The sequence below is a fragment of the Bipolaris victoriae genome (assembly GCF_000527765.1).
Source record: "Bipolaris victoriae FI3 unplaced genomic scaffold scaffold_13, whole genome shotgun sequence".
In the NCBI taxonomy this organism is placed as follows: domain Eukaryota; kingdom Fungi; phylum Ascomycota; class Dothideomycetes; order Pleosporales; family Pleosporaceae; genus Bipolaris; species Bipolaris victoriae.
In genome coordinates this window covers 143,059-167,368 of record NW_014575379.1, presented here as the reverse complement: position 1 = coordinate 167,368, position 24,310 = coordinate 143,059, and the positions used below count along the sequence as shown (strand labels likewise).

Here is a 24,310-nt window from a genome sequence, read left to right as displayed (position 1 = left end):
CGGCGTCGTTTTGATTGTGCCAGCGCCAGTGCGCCCTCTCTCTGCGTCTGAAGCCTGACTGCACTGGCGGCCGGATAGATTGGGTGCCCAGCCACGCAGCTTTTCGCGCGATACCGAAACGGCCCCCTAACCAGCGCTGATCTTCGGCGAGGCCATGCGCCCATCACCTCTCACCACACCAGAACTCCACCACTCGACGCCCGCGTCCCTGGCACCGTCCCTGGCCCTGGATCCGAACATCCAAGTCTACACCAGATGCACCGTCGCATAACACGACGTGCATAGACAGAATCGCCGCCACGCCCATTGCTGCCCTCGTACCGCTTCTCTCTCCCTCTCGTTCCCGCTCCACTGCTGTGCTGGCGGGACGGATGCGACACGATATCACCGAACACGACACCGCGCCAGCTCTGGCAGCATACATCAACGCCGCCGCCCCTCCCTCGTGAGTATCGCGCTACACTCTTGCGCGACAGTACTTGCTCCTCTCGCCCTGTCGCCTGCATTTCCGCCTAGGACCGACCACCGCCCGAGCGGCCTCCATCGCGCCCATCGCGACTTCGGCGCGGACACCTCGTCACCCTGCTACATCTCGGCACCGTGTCTTCCATTCGCACTCCCCTGAGACCATTGCACTGCCACTCATCGCCTCTGACCCATCACGCCCTACGACACCTTTGACGCGACCCCCAGAGCACGTATGACCCAGGACCAGTAGCGTTGCTTTGCCCATCTTGCTATCCACCCTCTCATTCTATCTATACTCTGCCATCCTGTATTCCGAGCTTCTCACTGCGCGTATCCCATATTCCTAGGCCCTATTCCGCGACTGCGAGGCCGCGGCCCACATTAAAAACATACCAAGATGATGACCACGAGCTACCCACACAATGGTGGCATGCACCCACAGGGCATGCCTCATGCGCACCCAGGCATGGGAGGCCCAGGCCCAAACCCTGGACAACCTGGAATGCCGCCCGGCATGCAACACGTCTCAGGTCCCAATGGTCCTGTTAGCCAGGCAGGGCCTATGATGGGCGGCATGCAGCCCGGTGGCATGGGTGGGCCAAATGCCCATGCTCTCTCACACTTGCAGCCCCAGCAAGCCCACATGTTTCCTCAGCAGCAGCAACAGCAACAGCAGCAGCATCAAATGAGTAAATATCCCCCGCCCACTACATTCCACATTGAAGTTTGGCTGACAAGAACCGCAGTGAATCCTGCACTCATGCAACAGCAAAGGACTGCCCAGCAAGCGTTTATGCATCGCCAGCAGCAGCAACAAGCAGCAATGCTTGCTCATCAACAAGGTAACATGGGTATGGGTTTCCAAAATCCCATGGCAAACATGAACCCAGCCCAAGCACAGCAGTTGCAGGCGATGCGCAACGGACAGCTAGGCCAGGGTCCTTTTGTCAATCTTCCGCCACACCTGCTCCAGCAGCAGCAGCAAATGGGACAGCCTGGAGGGCCACAACACCAGGCTGCCATGGCACAAGCCCATCAACAAGCTCAGCAGCACCAGCAGATGCAGCAGCAACAGGCCATCGCCATGCAACATGCTCAATCACAATCGAGCAACCACAGTCAGGGAGGAAACCAAGGGCCTCAGCAGACTTCGCAGCCCCAGCAAGGCCCTCTTCGTCCCCCTTCAGCGATAGGAAGCCACCAAGGGCAGTCTTCGCCGGCTCCCCAACCCACGCCTCAGCAGCAACCACAGCCACCACCGCAGCAACAGCAACAGCAACAACTCCAACAGCAGCAACATCAGCAACAGCAAGTCCAGCAGCAACAGCAGCAAGCTCAGCAAGCTCAACAACAAGCCCAGCAACAGCAGCAGGCTCAGCAGCAAGCTCAGCAACAGGCCCAGCAGCAACAACAACAGCAACAGCAGGCTCAGCAGCAAGCTCAACAGCAACAGGCTCAGCAGGCTCAACAACAGGCTCAGCAGCAGGCTCAGCAGCAACAGCAAGCCCAGCAACAAGCTCAGCAACAGCAGCAACAGCAACAGCAACAACAAACACAACAGCAGCAACCACAGCCGGCTCAACAACAACAGCCGCAGTCCGGTCCAGCAGCGCAGCAGCAGACTCCCGCTCCCACTCAACCGCCTAATCTGCCCCAGCAAGCGACTCTACAAGTACGGAATCCAGCGATGATGCAACAAGCTCAGGCACAGGCTCAAGTAAATGCACAGCAAAATCACGCTCGTAGCATGGCATTGATGCAACAGAACAAGCAAGCTCTTGGCCAGGGTACGCTAAAGCTGTTGAACTTTACGGATCAAATAGGAAGGTTCGACGTGGCACCTGAGGATAACAAGAAGAACAACAACGTGGAAAGATGGCAAGCCTTTGTGGACAAGTTCTTCATGGAAACTGGATCCTTCATTCACGTGGTCTGCTCGTCAAGTACAGAGAGAACCAAGCAGTTTGAGATTGTATACGCTGCGCTACCGCGGTACTTCTATACTCTCTTCAATACCGACGTCACAAACCTGCAGATCAGCTTGGATGGAGCCAACGAGAAAGTTGGGCCTAACGAGGTTAAGGTCACTTGTGATCGAGCCAAGTTAATTTACACGTACAAAAACTCATGTCAGGTCGTTTATCACGGCAAGCTGACTGCCTTTTGGTCTGGGTCAGACAAAATGGAATGGTTAATGTTCGATGGCACCGGCCATGAACAATTCCTGCCGCTCAACGCTCTAAGACAGATGTTCGTGCAGCCATCGCCTAATCAAATGAACCCGACCCAATCTCCAAGGATGAAGAACAAGAAACAAGCACTACAACGAGCCGGACAAGAACCACCAGAACCGTATCTGCCGCTCAACAAGCTGATTAGTGCCGGTGCTACAGACTATGGCTTACCACACGGCTTGCAGAATTATCTCGAGGTAAGACTACGCATCGCATTGTTTCCATTGAAATTGACACTGACAAGACCAGATCTACGAGCCTATGAATCACATGACTAGCTTGATGGCACACTATCTCGAGAACCCTCACATGAAACCAAGCGAAGCCCTCGAGTCCTGGAACGCAACCATGTCCAACAACCAAATGCTGCAAGGCCCACAGGGCCCAAACCAAGGACAGCAGTCTGGCCAAGGTATGCAGCCTAACATGCCACCAGGAGCACGACCCTCGGGACCTGGCCAACCCGGCCAAATGTTCATGTCGCCTGCGATGCAGAACTCATTGCTTCCTAACGGATCGAGTGGGTCGCCTCATTTCAACCATACGCCATCACCCCATTCGCAGCCTATGATGAAGCAGCAAAGCACCAGCTCGCACACAATGAGCGTCAATACATCGCCCAACATGAACAACAAGCGGCGGCGAAGTACAGCAAAGATGGAAATGGATGATGGTGGAGAAATGAATGGCGCAGCAAAAGTCAAGCAAAGCCCAAGAGTCGGAGGCAACAAGAGGATGAAGGCAGGCAACTAATCACTTAGCCTTGTTCTTCTTCTCTTTTTTCGGGAACCCTCCCTCTCCCCCCTGTTGGTCTTCCATTTAGTGTATTTGCATTGGTCTTGTTCGCGACGCCTTCTCAAGGCTTCCGCTACGTTTCATCGCATCCCCTCTACCTCTTGTATAGCGCGGCGTTGCCCCTCCCACACTTTTTTTTTGCTTCTCAAAGCAAGTCCTTCAACGGCGTTAGATCTCTCTCCCCATTTATTACCCCATTTTCCAACTCTTTTTCTTGGGCGGAATTCGCGTTGTTTGGTTTGGTAGTGTTGCCGTTCTTGTCTGTCTTTTGCGCAAATCTTTTTTCTTCTCTCTCTCTCTCTCTCTCACGTCTCATCTTTGTGGCGTATGGGGCATCTTTGTCGTTTTTTTTTGTGTGTGCGTTTGTGCTTCTATTCACATAACCCACTCTAACTGTTATTGCTGTTTGTCTGTTCGTTTTGGATTTTTTTGCGCGCTGTTTTATTTTGCTCAGATATTTCCACCTGGGTCACATAATCTGTTCTTTGTACTATATGGGCGATGGCAGCGGCGAAGGAAGAGAGAGAAAGAGAGAGAGAGAAAAGATGCAGCATAGCCATAGTAGCGCTCGGGGGAGGAGGTGAGGACAGGACAAAACCCTTGTCTTTTTTTTCGTCGCCAAATTTTGGGAAAGAAAGAAAGATGCGAGTCGACATGACTTAAACGGCTGTCGGGAGTGCAAACATGCACGTATGTAGAGGGTTGAAGAAGGGATGTGCAAGTTAACTTTTTTTGATATGGAATTCAAGACGTTATGACTTCTTTTTTCAAAATTGCGCGTTTTCCATGCTTACTATCCTTCTTGCTCTTTTTTTTGCCCGTTGTTCGTGATGAAACTGGATTTTTTGCCTAAATAAGGAATACACTCAGTTAGATTATCAGATTGATATTAGGAGAAAAAAAAAGTAGTTTAAGCAAGCATATATAATCCTTCTATTTCATTGTAGAATCTACTAAGACAGTTGTTGTGGTGAATGTATTAAAAGGACAGAACCGAAACTTTTTTGGGTGGCGCCATAACAGGCGGTACTCTTACTCATAAGTCAGATAGAGAGTTGGAGAGACAAATTATAAACGGATAGATGAGGGGTAATAGGGATGAAAGGATATTGGGGTAATAAACAAAAGACTCGGTGTACATACGTATGTACAAGTACACGAACGAGTCCCATACGGCCGTCTCACCATTTTGTACATGTTGTTTTCCTGTTGTGGAAAAAAGGAGCATGCAATCTAAATTCCAACAGAAACGTATTTCTTTCTTTTTGTGTCGATGTCGTGGTAGCAGTTGGGGAAGCCGGCTCGGTCAGCGTGGGGCTCGTATGTTTGTGGTTGAGTGTGATAGGCAATCACATTCTCTGAGAGTAGGTATATGCTGGCTTTGGAGTCGGAGCCCAGAATTCTGGGACGATGTCCGTTGATGTAGGTTGTGGGCGCAGAGGGTTCTGATTCGATGAAGGATTCGGCAAAGGTGGACGCGGTAAGCGAGCAGCTGATTGAGCGAAGAATTGTTCTAGTGTCTCTCCCTGTTTGAGCGCCTCGAGTTGGCGTTGCTGGAACTCTTCGAGGACGGCTGTTTTGACAGGCTTGGGATCATGGTAGGTGTACGTCATTTCGCCCTTGGCACCAGGGAGACCAGGGGCCTTGTATGTAGCAATGCCGTGTTCGTACTTCTCATAGGTCGATACAAGCCGTTTTCCGCCGCCTCCAGGAAGATCAATTACAAAGGCTGGCATCATGAAGCCCGAAAGAGTTCCCCGTATTTGTTTGTCTAAGTCAATAATCTCGTGGAGGGGGGTACGAAGATCTTCAATGCCTTGTACCATGTCGCATTGATATACATAGTATGGCTGAATGTTGATGTCGGCCAGCGACTTGATGAGATCGGAAAGTGCCGTGAAGGTGTTATTGACCCCTTTCAATAAGACTGACTGATTGCGGACAATCACACCGTGTTTGAATAGCTTGTTTGCGGCGAGCCTCGTTATCCAAGTGATTTCATTTGCATGGTTGATATGAGTGTGCAGGCACACTTGCTTTCCCATTCTGTAAGTTTGGAGAATTGAGTTAGCCAATAACGCATCTGTTAACTTGGGTATGTAGCATCTTACTCTCGGCCTTTGTTGGATACAGCAATGAGACTGTCAGTCCAGGGGTCCGAATCATCGAGAATACGACCAGGCGCAACGGCTAGTCCTTTCGAGGCAAAGCGAACGCGCTTGATGTGAGGAATGTCCAGCAGCCTGTCACCAATCTCTCTGACGTGGTCTGGTTGCAAGAAGTAAGAGTCTCCACCTGAAACAACAATGTCTTGGAGAGATTCATCGTTAGCAATGTGCTCGAATACAACTTCCCATCTCTTCCGGCTAGGTTTCTGTGGCTTTTTCGATACCGTATCAGTATTGCCGCCAACTGCGTACGATCTGGTGCAAAAGCGACAGTAGACAGGGCATATTGATGTGGCTAAAAACAAAGCTCGTCCAGGATAACGATGTACCAGACCAGGAACAGGACTGTCTTGCTCCTCGTGCAACGAGTCCAACTCGAGATACTTATGGTCTGGGATGATGCCACTTCTGAGAGGAAGGAACTGTCTCCGGATTGGGTCGTCCAAAGGATTGTTCCAATCAACCAACGAGAGGACATGAGGTGTTAAGCGGATGGACATTGGTACCAACTTGATGGCAGCAATCTAGCATGATATTAGTATTGGTGGATAATTCAAGACAACGGGGGAAAGGATTATTGCCTACAGCATCCTCGATAAAGTTGCTTTTTGTTCGGATCCTTTTCAATTGCTCGTTCTCGGTAGAGCCTAGTCTTTCCGGCAGAACCTCGTCAAGGAATTTATAAAGTTTGTGTTTGTCTGAGACAGTATTTCGCAGCTACAGGAAAGGAATTAGCTACTCAAGAAGATACATGTGGCATAGCTGGAGACTGATAAGATGATGCAAACAACATACCTGCCATCGATATGACACAAATTCATCGTTGGAAACATCTTTCCAAGACGGAATGTGGCTCCAGTAGGAATTGTTGTTGCTCAAACTCGACTGGGCTCGATATTGCTGCGACCATGACACTAAGCGAAAGCTGTGTAGGCGTAGGGATTGGGTCTTGGACTTGATGCTTGGGGCGAACATGTTTGCATGTATCAAGAGAAGAAGACGAGATCTGGGATAGAAACTTCATGTGTGAAGGTGGGATGGAAGCAAGAGTAAAAATGACGATACATAAATAGAAGTACTTGCTTTTTGTTTGTGCGGAAAAGCTACCTGTCGAATCTGTGACATGCCGTGTAACGACGCCTTAGGCACGGAGTGTTGCTCGCGCAATGGTAATGTGGATACAACGAATACACGTCCTTGCAGCTTGGATGGTTGCAGCCGGGTTACCGGACCCAGTGTGGATCTACGGAGAATGCCAGATATTCTCCAAGCACGCAGGCACATTGTGGAGCGCCACCAATCTCCTGTCGACGATGTCATGGAAGAATACGTTAGGGCTGCCTTCGATCAAACAGTATTTGTGTGTCCTTTTTACAAGCCCTGCAGGAGGGCTTGGGGCGCAATCTAGAAGACTTTGTGGCATGTGATAGGGCTAGAGCCGATAACAAGTAAATATAGTTATTGCAACATCAGGGGCCGAAGGAGCAATGTGGAGCTGAATGTAGAGAAAGGAACACAGAACCAGCATGCGAAGGATCGTGGGGCAGTACCAACCGGCTTCGCTCCCGTGCGACCGCGCCGCTAGAAGCGCTGGGTTAAGGAGCTGATGACGGGCGCTGGTGGATGGAGGTAGGAAATAATTATGATGTGGCTGCGATGATCAAGGCCCCAAGAGAGCTGGCGAATCCAGCTCTAGGCTCTTTAGCAGCTGCAACAAAAGCCTAACATGCACACCAAGGTAGCCAGGATAATCTGCCGTGGCCCAAAAGCCTGAGCGTCGGGTCCAACTATTCCCGGAAGAAGAAGACCCAGGTAGCGTTGGGGTGGCACTGCATGCAACCATCCCTGAGGAGGTTATGACAATGATGAGTGATACAAAAATGCTAAGGACGAAAGAAGCGGCTCAAGATGACGCGGTGAGATGGGATAGATATTAGTATGACGGCCCGTACCGCGTGTGCTACGGAGCGATAGAACAGTCATGTCGTAGGTGTACAGGCGACCTGGCGGTTAGGTAAGAAGAAGACGGCTGGCACTTGGCGGGGAAGGGGGAGGGGCTTGGGGCCAGGTGAAAGGAGGGACGAGGTGCATACACGCTAGCAAGCGGCGCCAAGGCCATGACCTCAGCCCCTCGCACCACCCACTGCGACCACAACACACGACCGCATCCTGTTGCCAACACTGCCAGCACAGTCAGGATATTGTTGCGAGTTTCCTCTCTCCTCGCCCGCCATCCCACTTGCACATGGCCGACTCGCCTGCCTCCGCAACGGGCGCCCTGCCTGGCGAGTCGCCCGCCCAGACAAAGGCCAGACTACGCAGAGAGCGTCTTGCAGCAAAGAGCGGCGCTTCTCGTCTGCAGCAGATCACGGCACTGCAGGGCGGCCCGCCCAGGGACATCAGTGAGCTTGAGAAGGATGTTCCGGGTGCGTACAGTCTCGTCGTTCGGAAAACTCCCCCGAGCCCATAAAACAAACGGCTAACCGCATACCAGTCAAGCCTGCCCCAATCCCTTTCCCCCAGCGCACACCCTCCGGGTCTGGAACGGCGACTCCGGACCCAGATGAGGTAGACATATCACAACACCATTACACGCCCGTATCCCGTCCCCGACTCCCCTCGCCCTTTGCCTCAGAGACCAACCCGACAGGCCCATTTGGCCCAGGGCAGGCCTCGGACCCAGCCCAGGACCCCATGATGGCAATGCTCCAGCAGATGATGGGCGCGGGTGCGGGTGGTATGCCTGGCATGCCCGGCGGTCCTGGTCAGGCAGGTGCACCACCGGGCCTTGCTAATATGCTTTCGGCCATGCAAGGTGGTGGTGCTGTTCCTGAGCCCTCGCCCGACCAATCTTCAGCCTGGATCTGGCGCCTGGTTCACTCCGTCTTCTCCCTAGGACTCGCCGTTTACATAGTGTTACAGACACCGTTTACCGGATCCAAATTCTTACGCGACAATGTGCCCGACGATGACTGGACCACCCAGTCTTCGCCAGCCCACAATTTTGCGCACTTTTTCTATCTCTTCGCTACTTTCGAGGTTATCTTACAATCTTCACGCTATTTCATAGAAAAAGGCCAGTTGCAAGGAGGTGGCATGCTCAGCACGGTCGCAGGTATCTTGCCCGAGCCGTATGCAGGATATATTCGGACGGTTGGCAGGTACAGCGTCATATATAGCACCGTTGTGAGCGACGCCATGGTGGTGGTATTCGTCTTGGGCGCCACGAGTTGGTGGAAAGGTGCTGCTGTTGCATGACCTTGTACGACTTTGATGCAAATAGAGTAACGGTATGACGACTATCTCCAACGCCTGGTTCCTATTTTGATGCAGCGCAACTTTTGGTCCTACTCTATGAATAAAAAGCAGCCAATACAACGTCACGGGGTCGGGGAAGGTTGCCATGTGACACATCAGTGTCCACGTGAGGGTACTTTTCTGACTCGGTTATCTTTGGCTGCGTCTCATCGGTTTGTGTACTGCCATCACCAAGGTACACATGTTGCGTATGCAAGTCATAGCTCGTTGCACATAGTACAAGATGCTATGTGCATTGCCTCCATACAAGTTTCTCATTCTTTGACACAACACTAACTCAATGCCTATCGTTCCTGGTACACCATACGTCTTCTACTACACCAATCCATTACCAATAGGCGAACGCCCCTATATCAGAAGATGCATTAGAGGAGTGCGGAAACCCGTCTAGTATCCGCACATGGCGAATGGCATTTGTTGAGCAGCTGTGATCCACCTTATGGCTACCGACAGATTTACTTAAATAGCACACGTCACTCAAGAGCCAGCGCATATCGCGTCCTTGCCAACACTCCCATAGGCGACGAAAATCACGCTGCTAGACCCACATCTGCTTCACCTTGCTTCCGTGTAATCTTTGCAGGGAATAATCTTTTCCTCTTCTTTTGGATGTTCGCGGAATCACTGTCGCAACTGCAATGGTGCTTCAGATGCAATTCCTGCGATTTGGATATGTTTGTAAAGAATACCATTAGCTCCGCACATGGCCAATGGTTTTTTCTGAAATCCTTTGCTTGAGCTCTTGTCGCCATATATGCATACGAGGCATCGCTGAGACATGGCGCGTCGCCATTTTCTCCCGGTCCACTTTAAGGCCCCAAAATTGTGTTGCATAGCTTTCGAAGCCAGTACTCTTACAGCAGCTTGAGATGCCCGGTGACCTGATCTATGACACTCTTTGGCGCAGGTCCAATGCCTAGTACAGTCGCACTTCCGCTTGCAATCTGTGTCCGCCCAGCGTCATGGATAATGTGTGCTACCAGACCAAGACTCAGTGCTTGCGCCTGCAACAGTTCTAGCTCTTCTTCAGTCTTGACCTGCAACGCGACCTTGGCTTGTCCTAGTCGCTCCCAACGCTTGAGTATATTGGAGTCTGGTGAGGTTCGGAGGAAGTGCTTGTAGCAAGCCAGTGTCGCATGCCCGCACTGCGCACCGATTTTGCCTGTATCAAAGGTCAGGCGATATGTCCTACTAGTAGTGGAGAATAGCAGTACCCTTTGTCATGCCGAGATCTGTTCGCACTACTAGGACCATTTTGCATTCTTCCTGGCCTGGAAAGTCGGCTGGTGTACTGTCGTCCTCGTTATCGCTCGATTCGTCTTCCGAGTCGTCCGCCTTTTCTTTCTTCGATTTTACTGGCTGTGAAATAGGACTTCCGCCAAAGAAGCCGAGAGATTTTGCCTGCCCGAGCATATAGCCAGTGACGCCAGCGAGTATGGCACATGCAGCTGCGATGTTGGCTGTGGACGGTTGAGAAGATTCTGACATGTTTGCCATATTTGCCTGACAGAACAGAAGCGCGAGATTCGTATATACAGCTGTGCCTAATGAGCTGTTATGTGTCCGCTGTGTCGTCCCAGTGGTTTGCTCCGCCCGTGATTGTACATGGGATGAAAGTGAAGTTGGGGGTCCGTGCTGTGGGCTTCTCGAATTTGCGGACCACCGAGCCCATCAACTATTCATCACAACGGGCACTTCGCATGCTCCCCGTCACACCTATCATGCATGCCCGGTGTCAATTGCTCTCCGGACGTATTCCGGCCGCAGGAGCTGTTGGCCGCTCTGCTCAGCAGTCGCAGCGAACGTATGCAACCACTGCGCCCGCGCCCGCATCCGCAGTGAAGAACCCTCTCCAACGGCGACGCGGCGGTGATCTCGGCTCCCACCTTCCCAAAAATGTCATTCCCAAAGATGCATACATTCCGGCATACCCATATGGCGAGCACAGGCTGTTCAAGCAAGCAAACAAGGGTCTTTATGGCGAGCAAATGATACGGTTCGGCAACAATGTCTCTAAGGATACCGAGACCAAGACTCGGCGGAAATGGCAGCCAAACGTCCTGTCCAAGAGTCTGTACTCAGTTGCATTAAGGAAGAGGATAAAACTGCGCATCACAGCCAAGGTGCTCAAGACAATGGACCGTGAGGGTGGACTGGACGAGTACCTACTCAAGGACAATGTGGCACGCATCAAAGAGCTTGGGCCAATGGGTTGGGCACTCCGCTGGACGCTCATGCAGAAGCCAGAGGTTATTGAGCGATTGCGAGCCGATGCTGCGGCTCTGGGACTTGACCAAGCCACCATCGACAAGCAATGGCCAACTCCTCAGATGATGGCTGTACGCAAAGCAGCTGAAGGCACACCTGGACTTGAAAGCGAAGAGTTTCTGGAGAGTGAAGAGCAACAAATGTGGGCACCAGAAGAAGCTGACGCGCCTGAGAGTCCCTCACTTGAGACTGAGCTACTTGAAAAGTATGAGAAGGGAACCGCAGCCTTTGCTGCCAACGAATACCTCAAAGCCGTCAAGGCTGCACAGCGGTACTTGACCCGAGGCCTCGTAGACAGCGAGGAGGAGGGCCTCAAACTAGCCTTTATCCGAGCAAAAGAGCGCAAAGAAGCAGCTTTTCTCCTCAAACAAAAAACCTACAGGAGATACAAAGAGGCCGGCTTCACCGTCGAGGACTTGCAGGAAATCCGGAACCGCTTCAACCTGCCCAATATCAAAGACCACACCGCCATGAAGATTGCCTACAACCAGCGGAAGCGAAAAGAGATTGAAGAGGCTGGCAGTGTAGAGGCTTGGAAAGCAGCTGCTCGGCCCGACAAGCAAGCTGCCGAAGCCACATATGTTGCTCGCGTACAAGCAGCTGGTGGCGAGGCAGCTTTCCGGGCCGCGCAAAAAGCAGAATACGCAAAGGTAATTGCAGAGGCTGAAACCGCTTCCACCAATCAAACCCTGGATGCAGAAAGGCGGAGATACCTTGAGAGGGCAATCCACAAGGCAGACTTGGCCATCAAGGCAAAGGCTGCGGGTGGTCAGGACGATTATGTGGAGTCCATGTTGGAGGATCGCCGCAGGAAAGCGTCTGCTTCTGATAGTCTGCAGGGTATTTATGAGGGATCCGTGCAAGAGAAGACTGCGCGTGGCGATGCTTGGGCTGCGCTTGTTAATTCTAGCAACAAGCCTGCGTCAAGTCAGCCACATGCCTAAGCGGGGGTTGTACGATTTATATGCCGGCCTTGTAGAAATACCGTATGTACACAACGTAACTTGAGCAATATCGATCGCACGGTACCTCTTCATCAGCTGCATGCTTGCCTCTTGAATCTCTAATGTGATAGGGAGAAGACTTCCAGCCTTTTTCTTATTGATGCTACTCGAAGACATGTATCTTTGATATATCTCTAAGTCCTTTAATCCCCCCCTCTCTCTCTACACAGATTATGTATTTGATATAAAAGAACCAAACTATAACCCCCTCGCCAACCTCGCCGCCTTCTTCAACCCCGTCCCCGGCCTGATCTCCCCAACCCACATACTCTCCGCATCCCCATCGATCCCCTTTCTCGCCCTCTCAAACGCCTCCTCGATCCTGCCCCTCAACCCGTCTTCCTCATCAACCCCACTTTCATTCCCCCAAAGCTCCAGCGCGCGCTCCATATCTCCACATGCGAAGATGTTCTCGCCCAACGCCATGTGCACGGTACCGAGTACATACCACGTCTGCGCCTTTTCGCGCTCGGTGAAGAAAGTAGGCTTGTTGTTTGGTATGAGTTCGATAGGTAGAGAATGGAACCAGGGGTTTGATGCTGGCGAGGGGGAGTCGGTAACCAGACTTAGGGCTTTGGAGACTGATGTCTCAGCAAGGAGTAAATCCCTTGCTGCTTTTTTGATTTCGGGTGTCGGGTTGGAAGTGTGTATCCAGTGTTTTGTGGATGTGAGACTACGCAGGGGGATGGAGAGGGAAATGCCCAATCCGAGTTCTGTGCGCCAGCGGAGTCGCTGGATAGATTTGCTGAAGGATTCGTCTTGTGAGTGGAGGATTTCGGGGTGGGTTAGGTAGCCATATGTTAGGGCTATGATGACTGCGTTTGCGTACTCGTTTGCGAGGGTGTAGTCTTCTTTTTCGCGCGCAGAGTCGGAGAGATCTGCTAGCTCGGTTACGCGGGCGAGATAGGATTCGGCTGTGAAGCTCTTTTCTGTCATCATGCTTTGCAGTCCTTCTGCGTATCTCGGTAGGAGGTTCTTGCTGTCGACGGTAACGCCGCCAAAGTTGGAGAGCAGCCTGAATGGCTCGAGCAAGTCGCCTTGGAGTCGTGAAATGGGGAAGTCGTATGTATTCATGATGGTCAAGAAAAGTGTGTGCATGGGCGCCCAACTTGCCGTTGCGCGACTTGCTTGATCGAAAAAGTTGATCAGACGAGGTAGATACTGTGCTGGAAACATGACGCTTGCACGTTTCTGCGCAGAGTTCTTCTCCACCAGCACTACCTCGAGGGCATGCTGAGTTGCCTTTTCGACAGCGTCTGGTGGAGCAGTGGAAAACAGTAGACCAGAGTCTTCCAGCAAAGTCTTTGCGTGCCGTGCATCTGCCGTGTATACATCTAGTCTTACCCACAGATTCTTCTCGTAAAAGTAGCGCAGTGCGTCTTTACTAAACGCTTTGTTAACGTAGAAGAGACCGCTATTGATTGGAAAGGGCTTCCGCGAGGCCGAGAATTTAAGCACGCCGTCGCCTATCTTGTGTGTATATGATACATTTGGCTCGCCCAGGTTGACCATCTCAGTGTCTAAACAGTATCTGTAGATGTTGTTGCGGATAGAGGGCGGAAGGTCCGTCAGACCCAATGGTCGCTTGCGCGTCGACTGCTCAAGAGAAGCGGCTTTCATTTTCGTCTCAAGACTGCTTGCTGTTGCGTCCATGGAGTCGCGTTTTGCGGTTGCTGGGCTGGCCATGGTGGTAAATTTATGTTCTTCTGAGCGCGGCAGATGTAGTGTTAGCGAATGAATTGTAGAAATAGATTGAGAATACTGAAATCAAAATCAATGGAAATCTTCTGGTTTAATACCCAGATAATAAGCTTACCGAATGCTTCCGGCTCTGATGCTTCACTAGGATGATGTTCCAACGTCAGTCGTCTGTTTTAGCGCGTGTTCCTGTCAAGGTCAAGTCGCCCGCGATCCAAACAACCACGTTCTTTGAGGATTTTTATCGAAGCCAAAGATGCAATTGACAAACAGAAAAAATAACTTCTCTTCTCATATCCACAACATGAAGCTCTATTGCGGGGTTTTATAGCTATAACTGAGCTGCAGAGGGGGGTTCCCAGTCAAGGTGCGGGGAAGCATGGGTACTTGTGGGGAAGTCCCAATAGGCATGCGTGCGGATCCGAAGAGTTTCCGGCTTGTCATACGCTTTCAGACTGTGCGCATATAAGACTTTCCAAGTGTATTGAATCCTAGTCAGCTGTTGGTGTTCATGCACATTGCTGAGTGCGGGGAAGCTCTAATCCCCTCCAATCGGTGTTCACGTCACCTCCGTGGCGGCCTGAGAGCCTCAATCATTCATCGTCATTCACATTTCATCATTCCTATCTTACTATTACAATGATTTACTCAGCAAAAGCTGTAAATGCCTTCAGCTGCTTGGTGGCGTTAAACTCCAAGTCCACGCCGGGGCCGATAAAGAAAATATAACCATCGCTCAGCTTGTACTCCTTGCCATTGCCCTTCATAGTACCTTCGCCTTCGGTTACGATCATGACGCTGGGTCCACCGAGTGACCCAATCGTCTCGGAATCGCCGGCACTCATTGTTGTTGCCAACATGTTGAACTCGCTAAGAGGAGGCGCATACATCTGCGTCTTGCCGTTTTTGCTTCTGTCGAAGGCTTGTGGCGGCAGGATGGCTTCTTTTGCGTTGTGTGGTGAGAATGTGAGAACTGAGCAGAACATGTCGACGTTGTCGCGATCAGCACGGGGACAGAAACCAGTGTTGAGGACGTTGTTTGATCGAGCCATGCACTCGATAATGTCGCCAGACAGGTAGGCGTGAATGCCATCGGCGGGAATATATATACTTTCGCCAGCCTTAAGCTTCAAGTAGTTCATAGTGACGAGAGCAACGAGCGTTCCGTTGTCAGACTTGTCGTACTGTTCTGCCAGACGAGGAATCATCTCAGGAATGTAGCTGGAAACGCCAAATTCCTCTTTTGGTATCTTCATTAGAGCATCGTTAGTTTTGCGGACGGTATCCTCAGAAGCCGTGAGCATTGCCTTGACAATATGCTTCAACTGCTCGTCGTCAAATGTTGGCTTTGTGACCTCAGGCATGAAGCCCTGGAGCGGTGGGAGTTTCATCAAAAGTGCAAGCTCTCCAAGAGGCTTGAACCCACAGAAAGCCTCAAAGTCGCCCAGAGCCAGGGCAATCTCTGGTTTGTGGTTTGGGTCTGTGAACTGGCTTGGGTTCTTTGCGTGTAGTTTTGAAGCCAGCTCTTTGTTCTGCAGCGTTATTAGAAAAGGGGTATGGTTCTTCTTGTGAAAGCACATACTGGGTGTAGCTGTAGAGGTAGAGCTTTTGCTATTGACAGGACTTTTGGCAGGTATGGCAGCTTGGTATGATTGAACTTGTCAACGACAGCCTTTCCAATAAGCTCATCGGGGTGCTTGTCAATGACATCCTGAAGGTCCTCTCCAGTCTCTAAAACATATGAAGGTAACTCGGGATATGTGCCCATCCACCTGCTGATGTTAGAAGCTATTAGAGAAAAGCTCAGTCTGCACAATTACATTTCAGCGTAGCTGGTATTCTCATCAATCTTGAAGCTTGTGCCTGGTGTCTTTGCGCACAATGTCGCGGCGAGCGACTTGGAGCCTTGTTTTCCCCATGGGTACTGGTTGCAGTCGCATCTCAACTGAATCACCTTTTCGACCATTGTTGTGTATGGAAACGGATTAGAGTAAGCAAAGAGAGAGTAGAGGGTACAATCAACGAATTGAAAGTAGATTGGTGTGAACAAGCCCGCGACCCTTCATTCTTTTCGAATAGTTTTATTTCTTTACTGTGACAGGTACTCGACGTCATAGCGGGTAACACAAAGTCGCTGCAAAGATTCAGGCGGTAATCAGCGAGCAATCGTCACAGAGCTTGGCAAAAATACCGAGACTTCCGTCTGAATTGTGGACTTTGCCGTCCGTTGGTGAGATTCCCATGGTCGGAGATCTCGACTCGTACCTAGTCCGGCCAAATCTCGTGATGACTCGGACGGTGTGCCAGGTGGGTATGGGCAACTCCTTTTACTAGCGGCGCCGTCGCTGGACAGGGGATGTGGATGTTTTGCTATATTTGAACTACTCGTATAGCGACAGGCCATGTCTTTGATTGCCTGTAGGTGAAAAAGTACCCTTGATGTGGTGACAGGGAGTAATCAGATGAAGAACAAGGTGGACAAGTCGCACAAGGTGCAAGTGTGGCGTCAATCAGCAGGATGCGCAACGATAAGAACATCGACGTCTTCTATATATGTATGCGCATAGCTCGAAAGATGTCGGTCCTCAACGAAAAAAAAAGTGAGGGCCCGTTATGCCTCCATCTCGAACATGACCAGGGACAATCTGCGGGCGCTAGGGCAAGGTCCCTCCTGCCAAGGCCAATCGCAGCGCATGCCCATGTCGTCGCGTGGACTTTGGGTAGTCCGTCTCTCTCAGCGCCCGTTGAATCTGCACCTCTCTTGCATGCATTGGGGCCACTCTTAACCTCGAGACACTCCAGCAATGTTCCTGTAGCGATTGCGCCTCTTAACGACTTCCAGACCGCCACCCGACATCGCTCGTATTGTTCCACCCACGCCAACTGCAACATCTCCTCTACCCACGGAGACTCTCCACGATGCATTTCGCCATGCCGCCACGAAAGACGTCGCGACCGCCGCCATACGTTGCAAGAAACCAGAGCGGAATTGCGATACCACCAGCTCTCAAAAATTTGCTTCGGAGCAAACTAGGACGTCTAATCGCTGGTGGCATACTGGGCTTTTTCGTGCTCATCTGGATGCTGAGTGGAAGTAGTGGTTCTACCACAAGAGGCACAAAGGTGGGAGGCTGGGGTCCGGCAAACATACCCAAGCCCAAGATAGGAAGTGGCCCGCCTGTGGTCGTGGTCACAGTTGTGGATCCCAAGATGGATCCTACATGGACAGCAAAGGTCAAGAGGAATAGGGAGGAATACGCCAAAAAACATGGTATGCCTCACCACAGCCAACGGATTACCGCTACAGTTGGGCAAATGTTGACATGTATTTAGGCTATCTTACCTTCTTCCCAACCAGCGACAAATATCCTATCGGCAACTCCCCACCCACCTGGGCTCGCGTGCCTGCAATCCGCCATGCCATGACGCTCCACCCGACCTCCATGTTCATGTGGTATCTTGACCACACTGCCCTGATCATGAACATGGACACGCCCATCCACACTTCGCTCCTTACGCCCGCCAAACTCGAGTCATACATGATCACCAACGCCCCCGTTGTTCCCCCCGAAAGCGTCATCAAGACATTCAGCAACCTAAAGGGCGACCGGATAGATTTTGTCATCACCCAAGACAAAGACGGCCTGGCGCCGAGCAGTTTTATCGTCCGAAATGGAGAATGGGCAAAGTTCTTCCTAGACACCTGGTTTGACCCCATCTACCGAAGTTACAACTTTCAAAAGGCCGAGTACCACGCGCTCGAGCATATCGTGCAGTAAGTACCCAGTGGCAATCATGAACTTTAGATCCAGTAAGCTGATCTCACAAAACAGATGGCACGGTACGATCCTCGCCAAACTCGCAATGGTGCCCCAGAACCTCCTCAATTCCTACGCTCTCGGCCCCGCAAACGAACGCAACGGCCGCTTCCAAGAAGGTGATCTCGTTGCCGTCTTCCCCGGCTGCGACAAGAACGGTCGAGACTGCGCCGTGGAGCAGCAGGCCTACTGGACTAAGCTGGATGCCGCGGCCTAGACACACACACACAAGCCCTCGGGCAGGGGTTTTCTCTCTCTCTTTGACGCTAGAGCCAGGACAATACAAGGGTACCGTGATAGAGGCGAGGATAGTGAATACCCAGGGGGGACGGGGTTGAGGGAGGATGGGATAGACTGGCGTTCAAGGCGTTGGTATCGCATCGCATCACGAGCCATGGTATGCAAACCTGCCATGGAGGGGTTGGAGTAGGGGGAGGACAGACCCATATAATTGACCGATTTTCGGATTCACCATGTAACGGGAGTTTTTTTTTTATATTTTATTTTAAATGTTAGAAATCCATGGACTTTGTTGCTCCGTGTCGTGGCGAGACGTGAGATTATCGAACTGATACGTTATTTTTGTTATAATGTCTGTCTGCATAACCTGAAATCGATGACTGCGAAAAAAAATATGTATTGGTACATGGAGTGAAGAAACTACTCAATCCGTACCCTTTGGCTTTCTCTGCCGCTTAACACTAACCATGCTCCGTCTCGGCCGCTGTTTCCTCTCTCTACTAGAAATCTGCTTTGGCCCACTAACAGTACTAGCACACATGGGCCGTCGTTGTCCCACAAACTTGCCCAGCGGGGAGAAAACCTCGACCTCGGGATAATCCTCTTCCCACTGGTCCATCAGCTCCCTCTTCTTGTCTTCGTAGAATTCTTCTTCAAGGACTTCTTCGGGATCTCTACCCTCACGTTCTGCACGCGCAATGGCGTCGAATTTGCGCTGTTTACGGTCGGCTTCGGCCTGGAGTTGGGCTTGGCGGTCGAGTCGGGCTTGATTTGGATCTTTCTTGATCATACCTGGGGGCGACCAGCCCTGGGGCCTGCGCATCTGCGCTGAGACCTCGACCCAGCCGACGCCCTCGATGAGGATGTCTGTGCCCCAGATTCTGAAGGGGAGGTTTTCGGGCTTCATTTTGCCCGCGACGGGCGAGGTGACGGGGCCAGCGATTTTCTTGGTTACATCCCATTTGAGTTGAAATTTGCCTGCAGAGTGCATTTTGGAACCGACATTTGGGGCGAGAATAGGTGGTGTTTGGAGTTGGCGTTCGGAAGTTTGGGCCTGATATTCTTCTGCCTTTTCGGTGCGAGTGACGTGTGGGTGAATAGGCACAAAGGGGTATACGAGGAAGACAAGGTCCTGGGTTACGGGAGTGATTCGAATCAGACCTCCACCGAGTATCAGAGATTGACCGGGTTTGAGGGTGTAGCGTTCCGAGTTGATACGGCTCTTCATTACAAGGTCGTCATGTGCTGAAGGCTGGACAAAAGTCTCTAGCCCGGGAGTTGTGCGCGCAAGACCCGGAAGGTCAATAAGTTCACCTCTGTTCTGCCCAAAGGGTATGCGAATCGGAGATGCAGTCGTGCCAGGCAGCGAAGAGGCAATCGGTAGAACGGGATAGGGTGTGAAAGGTTGGGGCGGGGGAAGGAGCGCATCCGGATCTTCAACATCTTCTTCTTCCGGCGTCTCTTCAAGTTCTTCTGGAGGTTGGTGAAGATGTTCCTGTGGCTTGTTTTTCAGGCGCTCCGTCTCAGCATCCTCTTCAGCGAGTTGCCGTTGGACCTGTACGAGCTCATCTAGTGTCTTTGCGTTGCTAAGCATTGCTTCTCGTTCTGCTGCGCTCCGAATCTTGCGCACATCTTGATAGTCCGCCCCCCTTCCTTTAGGAAAGACAGCCTCGAAGAGATTTGATTTTCCCACATTGACCTTGCCGACCATCCAGCCTGCGCCTCCGCGGTCCCATATGTCTTCTTTGACCTGCTTGGTCCACCATCCTCGCTTCGCACTGACGAGGCGTACATTGCCTAGACGCGCATTCGCATTTTGACGACCGAGGGCATCGCGGAGCACATCTCGAACATATGGCATCAACGCATCGACTTGCTCCTTCTTCGGCGCTAGGAGATCGGCTCTTGTGATGATGAAGCTGACCTCTGCAATACGGTCATTGGCGACCCAGCCCTTGTGTTTGGCTCGCCTGTTTTGTGTACGCAGTTTGGGGATGCGCAAGGAGGACTGGAGGTTTGGGACAATAGAGAGGGGGAAGTCGGCAGCGTCGACGACATGGTAGATGTGGTTGCGTCGGTGCGGTGATTCAGCAATGGTCTGTTGTATGGCATCGACGGTCGGATGGTGGATGGGCGACCCTAGGCGATGGTGAAGGAGACTGTGGCATCGGTCGCACACTGGTGTTGGTGGTGGGTCATTGTCGTCGGGGACTTGATTTCCCTCTTTGGCAATGCCCAACTCTCCAAGCAACTGGGGATCGACGTTGCTGAGTCCCTTTTCGTACACATGGTCTTCTTGTGTCGCCGTATCTTTTGGTGTATTTGGGACTGGATTGAGATATGCGCGTACTGCCTTCCTGTCTATGTTATAATACCCCGCTTCATTTTGTTCGTAAATCTGAGCGGGCGCACCACATCCCGGGCACGCTCGAGGCAGTGATCTTGAAACTGGTGGATTCTGTGGGGATGTATCATGGTTTTCGGTGGGAGGCACAGCAGCGCGGACTTGGTCCTTTATTGGTCTTGACGTTGAAAAGTTTGTCGACGACCTGGCTCGGGAGGGACCGCGGCGAGTGGTGGTTATGGGGGCTCTAAGTAGGGCAGGACAGAGGAACAGTGGTATTGAGGCTTCATGGTTCAGCAGTGTCCCGGCCTGGGTGAGAGCGCGTCGCATGCTGGGGAGGAACAGGAGACGGGTGTAGCAATTGTGGCTACATGATGTGCATCTTACTACTGTGGTTGCACACTACGTAGGCGGCTCTCACGCGACGCGCAGCCGACTGTCCAGGAAAAAAAATTACCATGGGCGACAGCGGAAGGAGCAGGGGTGTACAGCGGACAGATGGCCAATCAGAGACGGGGGTAGTGTGCGAGCCCGAGTCATAGGAACATGACATAGAGATTCCGCGGCGGGCGTGGGAGGCGTGGGAACTATTGCGTTTCTGGGGTATTTTGCTCAGACCACCCACTCTAGCTACCTGCGTACTCTAATACAGTCACAGCTGCTTCCGTTCCATCCGCGAAGCATTGTCTCGTCTTCTCTCTGCTCGCCTCTCCTCTCTCATCTCGTAACCGGTTTCTACTATGCTCGCCTCATCCCGCACGGCGCTGCGCCAGGCGGCGACCAAGCAGCTGTCGCTCAAGTCCAGTGTCCGAGCTGTCTCGGCATGGTCGCAGGTGCCCCAGGGCCCTCCAGTAAGTGGCCAAAAGCAAGCTGCGGCCCAATTGACTCGTGCCAATGCTAATCCACACGTCTAGGATGTATGTACCCTCCCTGTAGACATGATAGCCGCGCCCCAGCTTACAATGCTCTCTCCAGGCCATTTTGGGTATCACTGAAGCCTTCAAGGCCGACAGCAACCCCAAGAAGATCAACCTCGGTCAGTGAACCAGAATAACATCTCACAACAAAGACGTAACTGACTCTGCATCCCCAGGCGTCGGTGCGTACCGCGATGACAAGGGCAAGCCCTATGTCCTGCCTTCGGTGAGAGAGGCGGAGAAGAAGGTCGTCGATTCCGCGCTGGACAAGGAGTACGCTGGCATCACCGGTGTACCCAACTTCACAAAGGCCGCTCTCAAGCTCGCATATGGTGCCGATTCGAAACCCCTCAACGAGGACTGCATCGCCGTTACCCAGTCCATTTCAGGTACTGGCGCCCTGCGCATTGGCGGCGCCTTCCTCGAGCGTCACTACCCTGGCCCCAAGACCATCTACATCCCCACCCCGTCATGGGCCAACCACAATGCTGTCTTCAAGGACTCGGGTCTCAAGGTCGAGAAGTACCGTTACTACAACAAGGACACAATTGGCCTCGACTTTGAGGGAATGATTGCCGACATCAAGGCCATGCCCAAGAACAGCATTGTCCTGCTTCACGCCTGCGCACACAACCCCACTGGTGTCGACCCCACCGAGGAGCAGTGGACCAAGATTGCCGATGCTGTCAAGGAGGGTGATCACTTCCCCTTCTTTGACATGGCCTACCAGGGCTTCGCCAGCGGTGACACCTCCAAGGACGCCTTTGCTCTCCGTCACTTCATCAAGGAGGGTCTCCGCCCCGTCCTGGCCCAGTCGTTTGCCAAGAACATGGGTCTGTATGGTGAGCGTGTGGGTGCCTTCTCTGTTGTCTGCGAATCTGCCGAGGAGAAGAAGCGCGTCGACTCACAGATCAAGATCCTTGTCCGCCCATTGTACTCTAACCCCCCAGTTCACGGTGCCCGCATTGCCTCTGAGATTCTGAACGACGCCTCGCTCAACAAGCAATGGCTTGGCGAGGTCAAGGGAATGGCTGACCGCATCATCACCATGCGTGCTCTGCTCAAGGAGAACCTCGAGAAGCTCGGAAGCAAGCATGACTGGAGCCACATTACATCGCAGATTGGTATGTTCGCCTACACTGGTTTGACACCGGAGCAGATGGACAAGCTGGCAAAGGAGGTAAGTTGAAGACCACGTGCCAGGTGATAGTAGACCCAGCTAACGTGACAGCACTCTGTATATGCCACCAAGGACGGCCGCATCTCGGTGGCTGGTATCACTAGCGAGAACGTCGGACGCCTTGCAGAGGCTATTTACAAGGTCAAGGGTTAAGCAAGGTGATGATGGGCTCTTTGGTCGGCTCACGGCTGCCGTGCATGATCCGGCGGCTGCATTGAGCGGCTAGATTATGAAATGTGTACGTATGTATACGAGAAATGACAAGTCTCTTCGATCCTTGGGGGTGTGCTCGTGTCTTGTCTTGTTTTTTTTGTCTTCTGGGATCGAATCGGCCGATCTGAAGCATCGCACTAGAGGTTGGAATCCTTCATCGAGGATTGTGTGCCTGCTCACTGAAGCCCCCCACAGGCAGCACGTGGTTGGGTATTTGCGGTGAGACGATGAAGGCGGGTGAAGATCCCTTCCGTGTGTGTGAGGAGGCTGTTGTGTGGTAGTAGACAGTCATGGCGCTAGTTAGTTCCCGAAAAGCTTCGACCTACTGCTCGCGTGCAAGAGACAAGCATGCATGGCCGACTTCGCTGCCTGTCTAGGGCGAGTTACTACGGTTATTTGCAAGCCTGCCGGTTCGCAGACATGTTGAGTCATTGTTCGACATGGCATGGAAGAAATGCAGACGGGTCAGGCTTGGTGAGCTTGGTGGTCAACAGAAAAACTGGCCCGGTACCGCTCAAGGCATGGTTTGGCAAGCATAGTCGCGCCAATCCGACTGCAACAAGGATTTGCTCCACTCGTTTACCCTGCAGCGCTGCAATGGCCAGGGCGTCCGCTGTCGTGCACACCAAACCTCATCGAGGCTGATGCTGGGCGTCTCCATGCCGCCCTCCGCCCGCCATTTGCTTGAGAGGGGACTAGCTGTTGGCAGCGGGACAGCAGCAGCCTATGGCATTTCGGAGAAGGCCGGAAGAGCATGAATCACGCATGACGCAGGTTTGGACGGAAAAACAATGGCCAGGGTCCATGGGGCAGGCCTGTCGTGTGTGGGTTTAGTGCCCGGCCCTATGGCGTCGCTTTGTTTGTTTTTTGAGACGGTGTCTGTGGCTTCTGTAGTGTACGTGCATGGCTGTTAGGTCTAAGAGCAACAAGCCCTGTACGTAGTATACACATAGATACACAGACATGCAAGAGGGCAGGGCCAAACGGCGGCTGGAGGCGGTGTTGGAGTGGTTAGCTCAACCCAGCAAGGCCCATTTCAGGGTCTGGCAAAAGCGCATGCGCAATGACGACAGCTTACAATGTGACGTCGTTTGTCGTGAAGCGAAAAAAACCCAACCCTCGTCTGTCTTTATATTCCAATGCTGGCACCCCGCCTCAAGAGTTTCTACCGCGGGGAAAACCCTTTTCGAACCGCTTCCAGGCCCTCTTGGCGCACATTCGACTGCTCTTCTCTTCTCTTCAGTCTTGAGGGCGTATTCAACAGCTCTCCCGACGACGGGGCAGGGCGGTAGGAGCCACAGCTTCGGCTAGCCTCATCAGCCGCAGAGGCACACGGCGGTGCAGGCAACATGCCAGGTCAGAGGACACGACTCCACACGACTTGGGTGCGGTGCATTGCCTTTGGCCGGGTACCCGATGACTGTGACTGCGAGCGAGGGGGAGGGGGGGTTGGTCGTCTCCAGTCAGCCGCCAGGAAGAGCGTAGCAGACGACGGCTTCGTAACAGGCGATCAACGGCGACTGATGGCTGCCGATTGACGTCGAGGTATCCACCCGCATGTATCGAGCCCTTATTCCACTGCTCATCCCGTGGCCCCCCCCCTTCTGCCCCTCTTCCCCTCCTCTCTTTTTGCGGTGATGCAAAC

At 52.4% G+C, this 24,310-nt stretch overlaps 12 protein-coding genes across 12 annotated transcripts; 6 read left to right on the top strand and 6 right to left on the bottom strand.

Moving 5' to 3' along the window:
* Positions 1 to 1,552: 1,552 nt before the first annotated feature.
* COCVIDRAFT_89750 (hypothetical protein) lies at positions 1,553 to 3,455 on the top strand (the record flags this gene model as incomplete). The annotated part of the gene is made up of 2 exons (XM_014704725.1): positions 1,553 to 2,899; positions 2,952 to 3,455. The coding sequence occupies 2 exons, from the start codon at positions 1,553 to 1,555 to the stop codon at positions 3,453 to 3,455; spliced, it is 1,851 nt and encodes a 616-aa protein (XP_014560211.1).
* Positions 3,456 to 3,577: 122 nt separating this feature from the next.
* Positions 3,578 to 3,793, bottom strand: COCVIDRAFT_89917 (hypothetical protein; the record flags this gene model as incomplete). The annotated part of the gene is made up of 1 exon (XM_014704724.1): positions 3,578 to 3,793. A coding segment is annotated over one exon (216 nt), but the record flags the coding sequence as incomplete, so codon positions are not given.
* A 1,053-nt stretch (positions 3,794 to 4,846) lies between these two features.
* Positions 4,847 to 6,640, bottom strand: COCVIDRAFT_23607 (hypothetical protein; the record flags this gene model as incomplete). Its single annotated transcript, XM_014704668.1, has 4 exons — positions 4,847 to 5,543; positions 5,609 to 6,189; positions 6,251 to 6,382; positions 6,461 to 6,640. 4 exons carry the CDS (start codon positions 6,638 to 6,640, stop codon positions 4,847 to 4,849), a joined length of 1,590 nt encoding a protein of 529 aa, XP_014560154.1.
* A 197-nt stretch (positions 6,641 to 6,837) lies between these two features.
* COCVIDRAFT_34703 (hypothetical protein) lies at positions 6,838 to 7,092 on the top strand (the record flags this gene model as incomplete). Its single annotated transcript, XM_014704723.1, has 1 exon — positions 6,838 to 7,092. The coding sequence occupies one exon, from the start codon at positions 6,838 to 6,840 to the stop codon at positions 7,090 to 7,092; it is 255 nt and encodes an 84-aa protein (XP_014560209.1).
* Positions 7,093 to 7,910: 818 nt separating this feature from the next.
* Positions 7,911 to 8,923, top strand: COCVIDRAFT_13009 (hypothetical protein; the record flags this gene model as incomplete). The annotated part of the gene is made up of 2 exons (XM_014704637.1): positions 7,911 to 8,091; positions 8,160 to 8,923. The coding sequence occupies 2 exons, from the start codon at positions 7,911 to 7,913 to the stop codon at positions 8,921 to 8,923; spliced, it is 945 nt and encodes a 314-aa protein (XP_014560123.1).
* Positions 8,924 to 9,837: 914 nt separating this feature from the next.
* COCVIDRAFT_89994 (hypothetical protein) lies at positions 9,838 to 10,471 on the bottom strand (the record flags this gene model as incomplete). The annotated part of the gene is made up of 2 exons (XM_014704722.1): positions 9,838 to 10,145; positions 10,198 to 10,471. The coding sequence occupies 2 exons, from the start codon at positions 10,469 to 10,471 to the stop codon at positions 9,838 to 9,840; spliced, it is 582 nt and encodes a 193-aa protein (XP_014560208.1).
* A 233-nt stretch (positions 10,472 to 10,704) lies between these two features.
* COCVIDRAFT_23604 (hypothetical protein) lies at positions 10,705 to 12,195 on the top strand (the record flags this gene model as incomplete). Its single annotated transcript, XM_014704667.1, has 1 exon — positions 10,705 to 12,195. One exon carries the CDS (start codon positions 10,705 to 10,707, stop codon positions 12,193 to 12,195), a length of 1,491 nt encoding a protein of 496 aa, XP_014560153.1.
* Positions 12,196 to 12,453: 258 nt separating this feature from the next.
* Positions 12,454 to 13,941, bottom strand: COCVIDRAFT_89869 (hypothetical protein; the record flags this gene model as incomplete). Its single annotated transcript, XM_014704721.1, has 1 exon — positions 12,454 to 13,941. The coding sequence occupies one exon, from the start codon at positions 13,939 to 13,941 to the stop codon at positions 12,454 to 12,456; it is 1,488 nt and encodes a 495-aa protein (XP_014560207.1).
* A 656-nt stretch (positions 13,942 to 14,597) lies between these two features.
* COCVIDRAFT_90063 (hypothetical protein) lies at positions 14,598 to 15,919 on the bottom strand (the record flags this gene model as incomplete). Its single annotated transcript, XM_014704720.1, has 3 exons — positions 14,598 to 15,485; positions 15,536 to 15,725; positions 15,774 to 15,919. 3 exons carry the CDS (start codon positions 15,917 to 15,919, stop codon positions 14,598 to 14,600), a joined length of 1,224 nt encoding a protein of 407 aa, XP_014560206.1.
* A 965-nt stretch (positions 15,920 to 16,884) lies between these two features.
* COCVIDRAFT_89970 (glycosyltransferase family 34 protein) lies at positions 16,885 to 17,988 on the top strand (the record flags this gene model as incomplete). Its single annotated transcript, XM_014704719.1, has 3 exons — positions 16,885 to 17,224; positions 17,287 to 17,728; positions 17,787 to 17,988. The coding sequence occupies 3 exons, from the start codon at positions 16,885 to 16,887 to the stop codon at positions 17,986 to 17,988; spliced, it is 984 nt and encodes a 327-aa protein (XP_014560205.1).
* A 447-nt stretch (positions 17,989 to 18,435) lies between these two features.
* Positions 18,436 to 20,685, bottom strand: COCVIDRAFT_89890 (hypothetical protein; the record flags this gene model as incomplete). Its single annotated transcript, XM_014704718.1, has 1 exon — positions 18,436 to 20,685. The coding sequence occupies one exon, from the start codon at positions 20,683 to 20,685 to the stop codon at positions 18,436 to 18,438; it is 2,250 nt and encodes a 749-aa protein (XP_014560204.1).
* A 410-nt stretch (positions 20,686 to 21,095) lies between these two features.
* COCVIDRAFT_23599 (hypothetical protein) lies at positions 21,096 to 22,605 on the top strand (the record flags this gene model as incomplete). Its single annotated transcript, XM_014704666.1, has 4 exons — positions 21,096 to 21,206; positions 21,331 to 21,391; positions 21,449 to 22,452; positions 22,504 to 22,605. The coding sequence occupies 4 exons, from the start codon at positions 21,096 to 21,098 to the stop codon at positions 22,603 to 22,605; spliced, it is 1,278 nt and encodes a 425-aa protein (XP_014560152.1).
* Between the last annotated feature and the right edge of the window lie 1,705 nt (positions 22,606 to 24,310).